We start from the raw sequence: 15,029 nt of genomic DNA on the forward strand, positions 1-15,029 counted from the left end.
CCCACACATGCTTGGTGAAGAGAAGATGTGTTTTGTTCATCAGGTTTATGTGGGATGGTGCTGGGAAAACTCTGTGTGGGTACAAAATGGTCTCCCTGGCAAAAAAACTACTCTGTGGGACACTCTGCCGTATTTTCATGGAGGTCCACAGTGGACTGGTGGTGGCTTCTGGCTGACAGCTTTTGTAGCACCACATCAGGTGGTGCCCTGTCAGTACCAGTGTACAATGCACCCAAACCTGGTTTCGATGGAGCCCTTGGCAGTGACAAATGCACAGCATTGTTAATTGTGTGCTTCGAGATGGACTTGAGCTAATGTCATATTTACCTTCTTCTATTCCAGTTGTGTCGGTGTGGAAGAGGAAGAGGCACCAGATATCGACATCTATCATTGCCCAAATTGTGAGAAAACCCACGGAAAGTCGACCTGTGAGTACCCGTGTGTGGCCAGGCCCTGACACACAGCAGGGGCTGTGTGTTTGGACAAAAGGACCTTTTATTTTTGTCATTGCAAAAGGCCCTAAGTATCACGTGCCATAAATATTGGAATTCAAACCAGGAGGTGAAAATTATGTTAGTTGGGAGGACATCGTGGGTTGGATCTTGGAGCTTTGGCTGCAGCTTCTGCGTGGCCTCGGGCGTGTGTGTGAGCTCAGGCAAGGCACTCACCTGGAGAGCTGCAGTCCCTGGTCCCACAAGAAAATGAGCATCCTTCCATGCATGAATTGTGCCCACACTGAAGAATGTGGGCTAGAAAATCCCTGTGGAGGCAGCTAGTGCTAATACAGGGAGTTTTGGAAGCTACACGGTGTTTTCTGTCTGTGGATGAGAAGAGTAAGAAACAGTTTGTTGTGCTTGGCCTGGATATAGAACTGCAGCGATTTCTGTGGCAGTCAAACTTGTAGGATGCACTGAGGGTGCCAATTCTTGCAGTTCTTTCACAGAAGGTTCTCCTGAGTAAAAGTGACAGTTGATCTCAGTGGGAGTTTTGTCTGGGAAAGAACCGTGGGATGTGTTTGCTTTGGTCAGATTAATTCACAATTTCTTTCTATTATACAATGGCTGAAAAAAAAGAAAAGAAACCAATCCCTGTGAAAGATGAAATGCTTCACTTGAAAACCAGTTATTGTAAATAAGCAACAGTGATGGGGAGGATCTTGCTGCTCTGCAACCTCAGGACATCCTGCAGAGGAAGAGCTGGGTGCTCATCTGCAGGAGCTGAAGGAATCCTAACAGTCCCTTTTTCAGTATGAAATAAGGGATGGCTGGAAAGTGACTCCTTTTGTGTTAAAATTCAGCATTTTTAACCCAAGAAATTATTTGTGCATTGCCTTACTTGTTAAAGTTTAAAAAATTTCTAAAGGGAGAGGGGAGGAGCCTGAAATGTTTGCTTTGTGGGCAAAAATGGGAATTGTTTTTCCACTATGATTTTTTAAAAGTCAAGTGTGAACTGGAAACCTGAATGACCTGCAGCTGTTCCTGTCTCCCAGAGGTTCTGCCAACAACTGGGGTCTGAACAGGGAACCCACAAACTGGGAAGCTGGCAAAATGCCCCTTGGGAGGCTGGTTCTGAAAGACTTAATGAAATCAATATGTCCCTACAAAATGTTCTGGTTTAGAAGAATCAGCCTTTCTAGTTTTTGTTGGAAGATTTCTGGAAATTGATCACACAAGTAACCACAAATCGTATTGAAGTGAGTAATTTGGGATTTGAAAGGGTTGTACTGAAAAGGGGGGGTGACTGCAGATGCTCCCAGACTGTTGCTGACCCGGGACAGAAGCAGCAGCACAGGATCTCCAGCCTCTGTGAGTTCTGTATAACACTGAGATGAGTCTGATACTTTGATTTCCTTCACATCATGTTGAATTATGAAGGATGAAAGGCACTTTTCAATGCGAGGGAAAAAACCCAGACAAAAGCAGCAAAAGCCTATAATCAGGAATTGAATATCAATTCTATAAAACTGGGGTATGTCATCCTAGAATTCAAGAAATGGCAGTTGTGATAAAAAGATTGCAAGTTTAATATACCAGTTAAGATGATGATAGTTGAATGGACAACAATATTCTGATGCTTTTAAGAAGGTTTCTGTCTCTCCAGTTCTTTTTATCCAAATAAAAATCCACTGGTACGTCCCTGAGCCTGTGTCACACAGCCCAGCAGAAATTGCTACTGGAGCACAGTTCCACCCTCTTCCATCCCAGGGACACCTTTCACTAGCCCAGGTTTCTCCAAACCCAGTCCAACATGGCCTTGGACACTTGCAGGAATGGGGCAGCCACAGCTTCTCTGGGAAACCTGTGCCAGGGCCTCCCACCCTCAGAGAGAGGAATTTCTTCCCAACATTCCATCTAACTCTACCCTCTGGCAGTGGGAAGCTGTTCCCCCTTGTCCTGTCTCTCTGGGCCTTTGTTGAAAGTCCCTCTCCAGCTCTCCCAGCCTGGCTCCAGAGCAGAGGGGCTCCAGCCCTCAGAGCATCTTCGTGGCCTCCTCTGGACTCGCTGCAGCAGCTCCACGTCCTTCTGCTGTCAGACCCCAGAGCTGGAGGCAGCTCTGCAGGTGGGGTCCCACAAGGTCTCCCTTGACCTGCTGCCCATGCTGCTGGGGATGCAGTGTGGTGGGAGCACAGACCAACATCCCGTCCTGCAGGACAGCAATGCCACTTTGTTTTCTCCCTTCAAATACATCACAGGCAGTTTAACCACGTGTGAGACCAATCATCAAAGAAGTGGAGTGCACAAATTCCATTTAAACATTAATTAGTGCTAACCTTACCTTGAGTCCTGGAGACAAGGTCACAAGCTGCATAGCAATTCCCTCACTAACCTGTAGAATCCTGTGGAAAAAGGAGGCTGTTGTCCTGTAGCCCCTCCTTGCAGGGTACAGCAGGCCAGGGAAGTTAAAAGACGGATGAAATGAAGGCAGGACCGGCTTGGCTCAGTGCATTCCATCTGCTGGGAATTTGCATGCAGGGCACTGTTGGGACAGTCTGCGGGGGGATCACTTCCATTTGCTTATGGACTGCCCCAGTATGTGTTTAAACTCGTTATCCAGCACTATCAGCTTTGTAATAAACGAGGAAGAGTCATTCCAGCACCAGGAGTTCACCGGTAGGATTTAATTATTGCGAGATTAGCAAAGGGAAACGCAGACACCGATTGTCTGTTATGCAACTCGTCTGGATTTAAAAATGGATGTGTATTTCTGGAGCACACCTTCCACCAGATATGTTTTCCAGATGTCAAATTTAAAAATCATTTTCCTCTCCTTACATTTTTCCACGTTACCACTGTGGTGAGTGGCTGCTCTCAGAAGATTGCTTCCTGTCACGTGGCATTTTGAGCTATTCCCTTTTAATGAAATGTGTAGGGACTCCTCTTTGGGAAAAATCATCCATATTCATACAACATTTTCTGACATCATTGCAATAAAATGTGAGGGCTTCATTTGGGCAGGCTTGGCTCATTTTCATAACACAATTTGAAATGCTTGGTTTGATTGCTGCTGTGTTTTCAGCAGTGAAAATCAGGAGAAATCCTTTGGAATCGGTGAAGTTACAGAGCTGCAACTGAACTAAAGTCAGACTGAGGCGTGTTTTAAGTAGTTACAAACTTTAATGTAGATCAGTAGAAAACTCACAGCGTGCTTCTGGGTATCCCTGCTCTAGTGGAAGCACCCTGGTCTAGTGGAAAGTTCATAGAATTCATAGAATCATTTAGGTTGGAAAAAACTTCAAGATCATCGAGTCCAAGCTTTGACCAATCACCACTTTGTCAACTGGACCAGAGCACTGAGTGTCACATCCAGCCTTTTCTTCAACATTTCCAGGGATAGTGACTCCACCACCTCCCTGGGCAACCCATTCCAATGCTTGACCACCCCTTCAGTGAAGAAATGCTTCCTAAGCATTCAATTTCATGATCCCTTCTACACTAAGACATTTGAAATAAAATAAATATACCTGTGAATTTTTAATTTTGAGATACAGTTTTCATAAAAATACATTCCCTTTTTTCCACTGTTGGACTTTCCAAAGGTCAAATTTGGATCAGAAAGTTCTGCAGAGAGAGAACTCTGTGATCATTTCTGAAAAAGCAGCTTTTCTGGCCAAAGCTGGAATCTGTTGCACATGGGAATGGGCCTTTAGCCCTTGCTGGGGTGATCATGGTAAAGATGAAGCACAGAAAGAATGGATGAAAATAGGCCAAAGGTAGAGTGTTTGATGTAGTATAATGGACTGCAGCTGTCTGGGACACAGCCCCTCCTGGAGAATGTTCATCCGAGATGCCTCTGAGGGAGAGGGGAATGGAGAGGTTGGGTGGGGGGGGGGCATACAAGAGGTGGATGGGAGAGGTGGATACAAGAGGTGGATACAAGAGGTGGGTGGGAGAGGTACATGGGAGAGGTGGATGCCTGCCAGCACTCTGTGCTGAGGGAAATAACTTCCTGGAGGTTTTGGAAGAGTTGCAGTGAATCCCTTAGTTCAGCTCTGATTTGTCACTTTTATTTCCCAGCACTCCATGCTATCTGAGGTGTAATAAAAAACATGCTCATAGGATAAGCTCCTTAATTTTCCTTGTGATAAGTGACACCTCTTTCCCTGGGACTTGCACTCAGAGTGCAAGTGCAATCAACACGCTCCTGGTGTTGGTTCCTATGTGCTGGGAGGGGGAGGAGGCGGTGGTTGGAAAGGGAGGGAGAGGAGGAAGGTTTGGCATTCAAGCCAGGCTTGTTTCCTTTGTTACCAGGAGCATTGAATTAATACACTAAGCCTGAGAGTCATTAAGATAAAGAACTAGCAGCTTTAATGAATATCTCCAGCTAGGCTGGAGCCTGCATGGAACTAATAACCCAACATGCTTTGTGCAAAACCTGGGATGGACTCACTGGGAGATATCTTTCCTTGAGTTATTCCAGGATTGTGGTCAGGAAAGCAAAGTTAGCTCTTTCCAAATCTCATGTCTTATAGCTGTGGCCTCCAGATTCCTTTCCTAATGGAAAAGTGTGTGGATCTCTCTGTGTGTGTGTGTGTGTGTGTGTGTGTGTGTGCAAAGAGTGAGGAGCAGGTGCCATCTGTGAGGATTCTGCTGCCTTCCCTCACTGTTTTGGTAAGAGGTCTGGACTTGGAGTAAAATACTGAGATTCGTGATGTAAAGCAAGGGTGGAAAACAAAAGTATGTTGTGACATGAAATTCTATTAACAGAGGCTTTAAATTATATGAGTATGGAAAAAAACAATTTCCTACCAAAATGAGTGGGAACAGCTGAGGGAGATAGTGCTGACTCAGGGAAAAAGTGGGACCAATTTTTCCAGCTCTGTGATATCTGGCTGTCAGAAACAGGGCAGAACCACATCGACACTTGACTGACTCATATGTGCTTATTCCTGCTGGCCCTTTATCCATGATGGACTTGCCTGTGTGTCCATCCCCCACTGGGAGCACAGTGGAGGGGCCTCAGTCTGTCATTGCTGCAGGCCTGAGCCGTAATAACTTCCCTTTAAATCCTGGGAATAAGGGTTCTAACAATTGCAGTTGTGGTGCCTTTTCTCTTTTCCTCTCCTCTTCCCTCCTCTTCTTTCCCTTTTCCCCTTCCTCCTTCCCCTTTTCCTTTCCTTCTCCTCCTCATCCCTTCCCCATCTGTGCTGTGTCCAGGACATAGCTCAACACCCATCAAACTTGATGTCAAATCTGCCACAGGTGTACGGATCTTTAGTCTCAGGTAATTCCTGACAAATATCCAATTGTTGACAAAGATCCATTCTGCATGTGAGAGGAAAGGGGCTTTCTGGGAGTATCCTGAGGAGGAATGGAGTGTGCAGGCGGGCGAGCCCGGGGTGTCCAGAGCCCATGTTTGCACGATGACTGAAGGAGCTGTGCAGCTCAGCAATTCCCTGTCTGGTTGCCCTTGTGCTCCAAAACACACACACACTGCTCATGCTGTGGTAGATCTCCAGGCTGCACTGGGATTGTCTGATGGGGCACTGAGAGCAATATTAGAATGTGCAGTGCAGCATTGGGGGAGTTCCCTCTGCTCTGCTCACGTGAGAAATTACACCAAGATTGTCCTTCCTGCCAATGTCTTAATAATTATCTTCTCTTAACACAACTGTCCAATTCCTTCCTTTTCAGTGAAAAAGAAAAGAAATTGGCATAAGCATGATACTGGCCAGAACAACAGAGGTGAAGCCTGTGCAGAATGGGAGCCAGGTCTTTATAAAAGAGCTCCGAAGTCGGACGTTTCCCAGGTGGGTTGTTCAGCTGGAATGGGCTGGGGGGGCAATGCCTGTACAGCCACTGTCCTGGGAGGCTGGTGGTGGGTCTGGCTGAAAGCATCATGGAATGATGATGTCTAAACAAGTGCTGTTTGATTGCAGATGTCCCAGGCTCTTCCCTTTTTTATATTTGTGCAGCTGTATTCAGATCTCCTCTTGCTTGAGCCCAGGTCCTGTGGCTTTCCATGGGTGCTTGGATTTGTGAAGGCAAAAAGCATGGAATCACAGAAAGGCTTGGGTGGGAAGGGACCTTAAATCCCATCTCATTCCACCACCTGCAATGGACAGGGACACCTTCCAAGCCCCATCCAACCTGGCCTTGGACACTTCCAGGGATGGAGCAGCCACAGCTTCTCTGGGCAACCTGTACCAGGGCCTCGCCACCCTCACAGGGAAGGATTTCTTCCTAACATCTAATTTAACCCTGCCCTCTTAGTTTACAGTTGTTCCCCCTTGTCCTATCCCTATCTGCCCCTGTAAAAAGTCACCCTTCCTCTCTTTTATAAACCTCCTTTAGCCACTGGAAGGGTCTCTAAGATTTCCCCACAGCCTTCTCTCCTCCAGGCTGAACCAGAGCATGTTTGACCCCTAGAACATCCACTTGCACAAGAGACTAACCCACTTACTGCATTGAATTATCCAGTTCTCAAAAATCCTAATGACTTTGCTGAAGTCTGTCTCCATCTTGGAAAGAACAACGACATGCTCAGTTTCTGGGTGACAAAGGCTCTCTCACTGGGGTAATGAATAGTGCTAATTGTTGGGTGACATGCCCCACACGTTATTAGGCTGCTCCACAGCCATTTGCAAGAGTGATCATTTTCTTCTGACTCTTTAATGTAGACCATAGCCAAATAAATCCTTAATTATTAATAACTAATTATTTTAAAAGAATCCTTGGAGACTGGCAAAGTGTACTTGATAAACACAAAACTGCTTCCTTTTTATGGAGAATTTAATTTCACATTTAATTTGAAATACTGGTCTTGGGCTGGTTAAGGAAAAAACTGAAAATAATTCTGAAGTGTTTTGCAGCTCTTACAGATGTGTCTCACTGAGCTCAGGATCCAGTATTTTTACTTGCTTGGCTATTGTTATTGGGACCTGCAAGATCTTTGTCTTAGCTGTGTGTCTTTATTTCTTTTTTTTTTTTTTTTGATTTGACAGGTTGCAAAGCTCATTTAGTAAAAGATTTAAGGCCCAGGCAGACTGACTTCAGTAACCTCGGGTGGCCTCTGAGGCTGCACTCACACACACTGAGTCTCTCCCAAGTTGTAAAAAAAAAAACAACATACCATAACCCCCCAAATTTTCTCCTTGTTTCTCCCATTTATGTGGGTGTAAGAAAATCCTGCTGCCAAATTAAAGTTTCTGAGACAGAAGGGTCTGTAGTCTGAAGAAGTGGCTGCAAGATGAGGCCTCTGACACCCGCACTTGTGCCATCAGTGACACAAAGTCTTTTGCAGAAATTGTCTTCTCTGAAGAAAACGAGTGAGATGTGCTGGTGCAGGTGCAGGTGCAGGTGCAAGTGCAGGTGCAGGTGCCCAGACCAAACCCCAGCACTCGTCAGTCAGGGTGAAGGGAGAAAGGGGCTCTCAGACCAGAAATGTCGTTCCTGACTCCCAGCATGTGGAGGTGAATGATGAGCCCCGGTGAGTCCCCCGGAGGGGCTTGGGTCAAAGGGAACAGTGAAGAAAGCAAAAAGGCAAAAAGTATAATTATTGCCATTCTGCTCTGGAATGTTTAATCCCAAAATAGCATTAGAGTAGCAATAGTAGTAGGGGTAAACAATTCAATTGATGCTTCACGTGTTCCAGCGGAGGTACCAGCCTCTCATTTTGCCCTGATCATTGCTGCCTGCTCTGGGACTGATCTCTCTTTAAAATGATGTGTAGGTTCTGTGGCACATACAGAAGCCATGTGCCTCTGCTCTGGAGCCAGGCTGGGATTGCTGGGGGTGCTCAGCCTGGAGAAAAGAAGGCTCCAGGGAGACCTTAGAGCCCCTTCCAGGGCATAAAGGGGCTCCAAGAGAGCTGGAGAGGGATTTTCAACAAAGGCCTGGAGAGACAGGACAAGGGGGAACAGCTTCCCACTGCCAGAGGGCAGGGTTAGATGGAATGTTGGGAAGAAATTCCTCCCTCTGAGGGTGGGGAGGCCCTGGCACAGGTTTCCCAGAGAAGCTGTGGCTACCCCATTTCTGCAAGTGTCCAAGGCCATGTTGGACTGGGTTTGGAGAAACCTGGGCTACTAGAAGGTGTCCCTGTCCATGGCAGGGGGGATTGAACAAGGTGGGCTTTAAGGTCCCTTCCAACCCAAACCATTCTGGAATTCTGTGAGCAGGCACAGGGTGAGGGGTTCCCCCACCGTGTGTGGTGAGGTCAGAGGAGGGTGTGGTGGCTCTGTGGCAGGTTGGGTGTCACGGGGTGGGGAAGGTGGTGAGCTCAAGCGTGGCAGCAGCCACGACAGCACATCCAGGCTCGTCCTCTTTCCTGCCCATTTTGGTGCCGTATGGAGATGTGAACTGGAGTGCAGGACTACTGCAGGAGAACACTCAGACGTTGGCCTTACCTGCCTGGGCAGGAAGGGCTTTTTGGGGGAGAACCTTCAAAGTCTGACTGCTCCCAGCTGACACACAGCACATGGTGACAGGACACTTTTGGGACTGTTGGTCCTTCATGTACAGTCACTTTTCACGCCTGAAAAGATCAAGAAACCAGACTTGAATTTCCCCTGGGAGCTCTCAGTGCCAATAGCTGGTGGGCCAATAGAGCTGCCCTTTCCTCATTCCCCTTGGAGCCCTCCCAGCCACTTCAAAATTATCTGCAGAATATTTCCCAAGCAATTTATTCAACTTCTTTAAAATGATTTGCAAAGTATTTCCAGCCCAATTTATTTGATATTAGGTAATGTTTTTAGTCTTACCTTCTTTAGAGTGGAACATTTAACACTAATTCCTTTAACATTGATCACCAGTAGCTCAACAGATCCTACAGCTGAAGAAAACAGCTTTTTGCCACAAGCTGTTATTTTAGGAGTTCCCAGTAGCTGGAGCATGAGGCTCAAGACATTGATTCCGGATGATTCTGGTGTGCTCTTCGTGCTTTGCAATATATGACTTTTTGGCTTTTGGCTTATGGGCCTAATTTGTATGTAATTCCTTATCCATACTGCCTTCCTTTCAGTAGTGGCATGCAGATCATCCCAGTCTGAGCATGGAAGCCCCTCACTATTGCCTCTGTTTGGTTTTCCAGCGCTGAAGATATTGTGGTGAAGGTCCCAGGCAACCAACTAACACCAGAGTATTTGGAAGAGAATGGCTTTGCAGAGCCCATCCTGGTGCCCAAGAAGGACGGGCTGGGCCTGGCTGTGCCCGCACCCACCTTCTACGTCAGCGACGTCGAAAACTACGTCGGTGGGTACCTGGGAGAGCAGGTGGCATTGGGCTGCTTGGAGCCCAGCTGCTGCTTTTAAAAAAATAACCCATGAATTGTATAAAAAATTGTAAAATATATTGTAAAATATTGTCTATGCCCTGGCTGTGCTGGCTGCAGTGTTTGTTATGTGGTGGGAGCCTGTAGTTAGCAATGAACTCGCTGTTGTTTAGTGTACCAGCTTGGCACTGGGGCTGAGCCAGGCTGCACTGCTCTCCATAGCTCTGCACTAAAAGTAACAGCCACAGCAGGATCAAGAAATGGTTTCTGGAGGCCAGGACTTCATTGGTTACTGCCAGCTTTCTTTGTGTTGAAAGAACAGCTACACTGCAGCTCCCTCTGCCCAGGCAGCCTGTGTTTTAACAGTGATGCCAGTGAGAGCTGTTTTCAGTGCTGCTGGTCATTTGGATTCTCTTGGCATTCTCCCATCTCTGCCCTGAGCAGGGTGTTGTGCTGCATCTTCTCACAAGCCATCACCTCATCCCACCTGGGAAAACAGACCTTGGCCAGAAGCCATGGAAGGGCTCCAAAGTCACTTGTCTCCACATCCTTCTTCCTTTAGCATGTGTGTCTCGTCTCTTGTCCTCTCATGCTCTGTCCTTCATCCATGTCTCTCTCCTTCCAGTCTTCTGGCAAGGCAGTGTCTCTTTGGAGCCATGACTGCAGCTCCAGTGGATCCATCTGTGTTTCATGGTCCCTTCATCTTCTTCCACAGTCTGCTAACCACCCCCTCCTGCACTCCCTTTCCCAAACACTGACCCATTCCCCAGACTGGAGGGTGCCATGACCAGCCACTGCTGCTCTTGACCGTAACTGTTGGATCTGCAGTGAGAAAACAGTGAATAAAGGAGAATCACAGAATCACAGTATCAATTCAGTTTGGAAAAGACCTCCAAGATCATTGAGTCCAACTGTTCCCCCCGCACTGCCAAGGCCAGCATTAACCCACATCCCCAAGTGCCACATCCACAGGGCTTTTAAATCCCTCCAGGAATGAGGAGTCCATCACTACCCTGGGCAGCCAGTTCTAATGCCTGGAATACAAGACCCCTGATGTTATTGTTACCTCTATTCCCTTGCTTCTACAGGAAACATATGTTCTGTGCCCACCTGCTACACTCAGCAGATGTTCTCGTGTGCCTGAGGTGCTCCTCGGGCATCTGCTGGAGCTCTCTCAGCCTCCAGCTGCAATCATCCCCCCCACCAGCAGGACTGTTAGTCCAAAGCTGGAGGGAACAACATGGGTTGTTTAATCTGAGCTGGCACCACATTTGAATGAGGGGCACAAATCTGTGCTGGTCCAACCTCTTTGGGGGCTGTCCACTGAAGTGGGATTTCCCAAGCAGGGAAACCAGTACTTAATTACCTTGGACCTGGAATGTCTTTTAGAAACAACCTGAAGGAGCAGAGGACAAACCACCACAAATGAGACTGCCAAAGACATTGTTATATTCTGGCATTTCATGAAAAATAAATGATTTTTTCCCTTCCTAATGTCTTTAAAAAGCTCTGAATGTCTTTATAAAGCTCTGCCTTTCTCTGTGTGTTCTCTTTTTGCCCAGTGTAAAATCCACTGATTAACTGATGCTGTTAGTATTAACATCAGAGATTTGTATCCCACAAGGTCTGTCAGAGGAATGTGTAAGGACTAGTAGATATCCCTGTACTCTGATGCAGAGGGGATGGGTTTTTTGATGTGTAATTTTTGGTAAATAACAAAAGGTCAATTTTTTTTGGTGGTATGCCTGAAATACCATGGTAAGAAAAGGGAACTCCTCGTTGATTTATAGGTTTTGTAAGAAAAAAATTAAAATAGAGCATAAAAGAATTTGGAATTCTGGAAAATCAGTTGGTGAAGATATTGCACTTGTACAGTATTGTGATAGTAATACTCGTAGTAGTATAGTGTTACACTTGTCTGCAATCACAGGACCTTTATAATGGTGGGGAGGGCTTGCTCCAAGGATACAAAGGTATTTGCATTTAAATTTCACTCAGCAAATAAAATCCATAATGAAATTAATATATCCAAAATAATATTGATCCTTGAAAGATAAAGCTACAGAAACAATTATGTCAGGGACATGACTACAAAAGTTTTAATGGATATTTCATGTCTTTCATGCATGTATGTCTATGGGGGTGCATACATAAACAACAGGGAGGGTACAAGGGCTGAAAAGATTGGAAAATCAGGAGACTGGGATGTTTTTGGACATATTAACTCACCTCCCAGCATAGGAAATGGGGCATGGTGGGCTGCCCATCAACCTCTCTCTTTCATTGGATTCATGTGCAGGCCCGGAGCGGAGTGTTGATGTCACTGATGTCACCAAGCAGAAGGACTGCAAGATGAAGCTCAAGGAATTTGTGGATTACTATTACAGCACAAACAGGAAAAGAGTCCTTAATGTCATCAACCTGGAGTTCTCTGACACCAGGTAAGGGGTTCAGCCTACCTGTAATTACTAGAGATTTATTTATAATTTATGTTCAATTTATATATATATTTATATAAAATACATGTCTATTTATACATAACATGTTTCTATATAATAATATGGTTGCATATTATTTTGTCTTTATAATTATATTACAATTACTTATAAGTAATTGTATTACTTATATGGAATTATATATCAATTCTGATTTAAAATTCCTGAATCCCATGCTATGTCTGGGATACGTGGCAGGGTTCAGCAGGGCAAGTTTGATCAGTGTCCCCAGTGCTTCCCTCATTAGGGATTGCTCTTTAACCTTGGGATAGAAGCTTCTGGTTACTCCACCTCTCCCCTGCATCATCCATACACAGCCAGTGGAGGCCAGCACAGAATGAAGGTGCTCTTGCTCTGTGAGGAGAAGGGTACCAGTGATGCAGCTCAGCCCTGTGTCACCAGCATTCGTGTGTCATCAGCAGCCATGTGTCACAACAGGACATTTGGGCACCTTCCAGCTTTATTTCAGCTCCAGTAGTACAGGCACAGTTCATCCAGTGCAGCTGTTTGCTCAGACATAACTTGATGCTCCAGGAGGGAATTCTCTGCCTTGTCCAAGTGGGGGAGGATGATGTCCTCTGTTCCAAGTATGATCTTAGGTACTTGGGTGCAATGTGATAAACACCATTAAGACCAAAGCAAGAAGGACAGGGTGACCACAGAGGTGTGATAATGCTCTCTGTGGAGAACACGGACACAAGGGGCCTTAATTTTTAATATCTGTGTTGTTTTTCTGGTGAGATGGGAACCCTGATGGATGTAAGGCAACACCTTCTCCAGCTTAAGGTGATCTTGATCTCCTTGGCACGTTCTCTTTCAAATGTGCTGTACAGCAGTGAGCATCCCACTAGGTGTGAGTGCATCATGCATTGCTTACTAAGATCTTCCATGCAGAGTAGCAGAGAGGGGGTAAGTAGATGAAGTGTGGCTTCAGGTGTAGTGTTACATGTCACTGGGTGTCCTTTAAGGATAGTAACTTTGAAATTTTGTTATATCTTTGTAATGCTACAGCCTGGGTTATAGTTCTGGTTTCAGTGCTTTTGCCAGATAACCTGTGATCTGTCTGACAGCAGCTCAGAGTCAGGGTGGTGCTGACTTCCCGAGGGCAGGTTGGGGGTCATGGTGCAGATCAGCTAGATTAGATATTGGGAAGAAATTCCTCCCTCTGAGGATGGTGAGGCCCTGGCACAGGTTGCCCAGAGAAGCTGTGGCTGCCCCATCCTTTGAAGTGTCCAAGGCCAGGCTGGACGAGGCTTGGTGCAACCTGGGCTAGTGGAAGGTGTCCCTGCCCATGGACTAAATGGGAATGAGGTGATCTTTAAGGTTCTTTCCAACCCAAACCCTTCCATGATTCTGTGATTCTGTGATCATTAGCTGGTGTCAGTGCCTGAGAGCTGAGGTCCCTGCTCGGGGCTCTCCATCGCTGTGCTCAGCACCTTCATCCCAGGAGTGGACAGGTGCATCTGTAAAGTATTGGGTGACAAACAGCTGCGAGTTTTACAGGTCCTGTAGTCTTTTGGGGTAACTGATGCTTCCAGAAGGGAAGCACCAGAGAGGAGAAGATCCCTTTACATACAAACACACTACACAGATGATGATGAATGTCAGCAGAAAAATGAAGAATTGGTTGTTTTGGGGAACAATCTGTTTCAGTGAGAAGACTTGAAAAAGAAGGCTGGTGGAAAATGACAAGCTCATTTTTCCAGCTATTCCCCTGAGCCGTGTAGTGGGGTTAGTGGTGCACACCATTGCTGCAGAGAGCAGCTCTACTCATTACAGGCTTCAGAGATCACCAGGATCTTCACAGAGATTTTTTTCAGCTTTCTGCCATTATCCTCGAATAACAGGATGTCTTTTGTCCTGAAGGACTGCTGGAGCTGTCGCTCATACACTGCTAATTTAGACATTAATAGCAAATATTTATTTCTTAGCATAGACAGTGACAGTTAATGAATGCACTGCTCCATCTACCCTGCCATGGAAATGGAGCTTGTCATCAGGGTTTGACACTGAGCACAAATGACATGTGGGAGCACTAGTTTGGGGTTTGAAGTGGAAATATCCTTACTGACTTGTGGTCCAGCAGTGAATCTCCCCTCACTCAACTATTAGCCCAAATTTTGGGCTATATAAATCTAAAATTTAGCACATTCTGGGAGAAACACCTAATACTGGTTATCATGCCACTACATTGTCTTAGCTATGATTATAGTGTATGATATTTGTCACATAATATATGAATTATATAAATTAAAAATACAATATGAACATATGTTCAATGTAAATGAAGATAAATTTTAGATACATATGCAATATGAGTATATGCTTAGTGTAAATAAATAGATTTATTTGTATAAATTATAGAAATTATAGAAATATATGTTATTTTAAATATATTCACATTATCAACCCAAATTAGGTGTTTTCCTCCTTCTGAACTTTTAATGTAATTTAGTCAATTTAAATAAGATCACTGATTTTCAGCATCAGAACAAGACTTATTTATCCATAAACATTAATGTTGTTGTTATTTGGATTATTAATATTAAGCTTAACTGTCAAGTTTTTAAGGTTTAGCAGATGATTTATGTCAAAGTGCACACGTTTCACTTTCTCTTCAGAAGGGGGCTGGGGAGGTGACTGTGATAACAGATCTGGTGATACCTGAGCCTGCGTAGCAAGAGGCAGGGGCTGGAGAAATGCAAACAGCATATATTTGATCAGAGATGATGCTGCTGAAAGAAGGCAAAGGATTATTGTTAAGTCATCATACTTAAAAAACCCTTAAATCTCTGTCTGTAAACAGTTTTCCCAAATTTTCTGAATGAA

At 45.3% G+C, this 15,029-nt stretch overlaps 1 protein-coding gene across 1 annotated transcript in view; it reads left to right on the top strand.

Moving 5' to 3' along the window:
• Positions 1–15,029, top strand: part of PHF2 (PHD finger protein 2) — an 82,409-nt gene that overhangs the window by 41,236 nt on the left and 26,144 nt on the right. The window contains 5 exon segments of the mRNA XM_032699131.1: positions 343–428; positions 6,132–6,183; positions 6,185–6,247; positions 9,526–9,686; positions 12,005–12,146. Coding sequence (XP_032555022.1) covers positions 343–428; positions 6,132–6,183; positions 6,185–6,247; positions 9,526–9,686; positions 12,005–12,146 — 504 coding nt within the window.

The sequence above is a fragment of the Chiroxiphia lanceolata genome, chromosome 11 (assembly GCF_009829145.1).
Source record: "Chiroxiphia lanceolata isolate bChiLan1 chromosome 11, bChiLan1.pri, whole genome shotgun sequence".
In the NCBI taxonomy this organism is placed as follows: domain Eukaryota; kingdom Metazoa; phylum Chordata; class Aves; order Passeriformes; family Pipridae; genus Chiroxiphia; species Chiroxiphia lanceolata.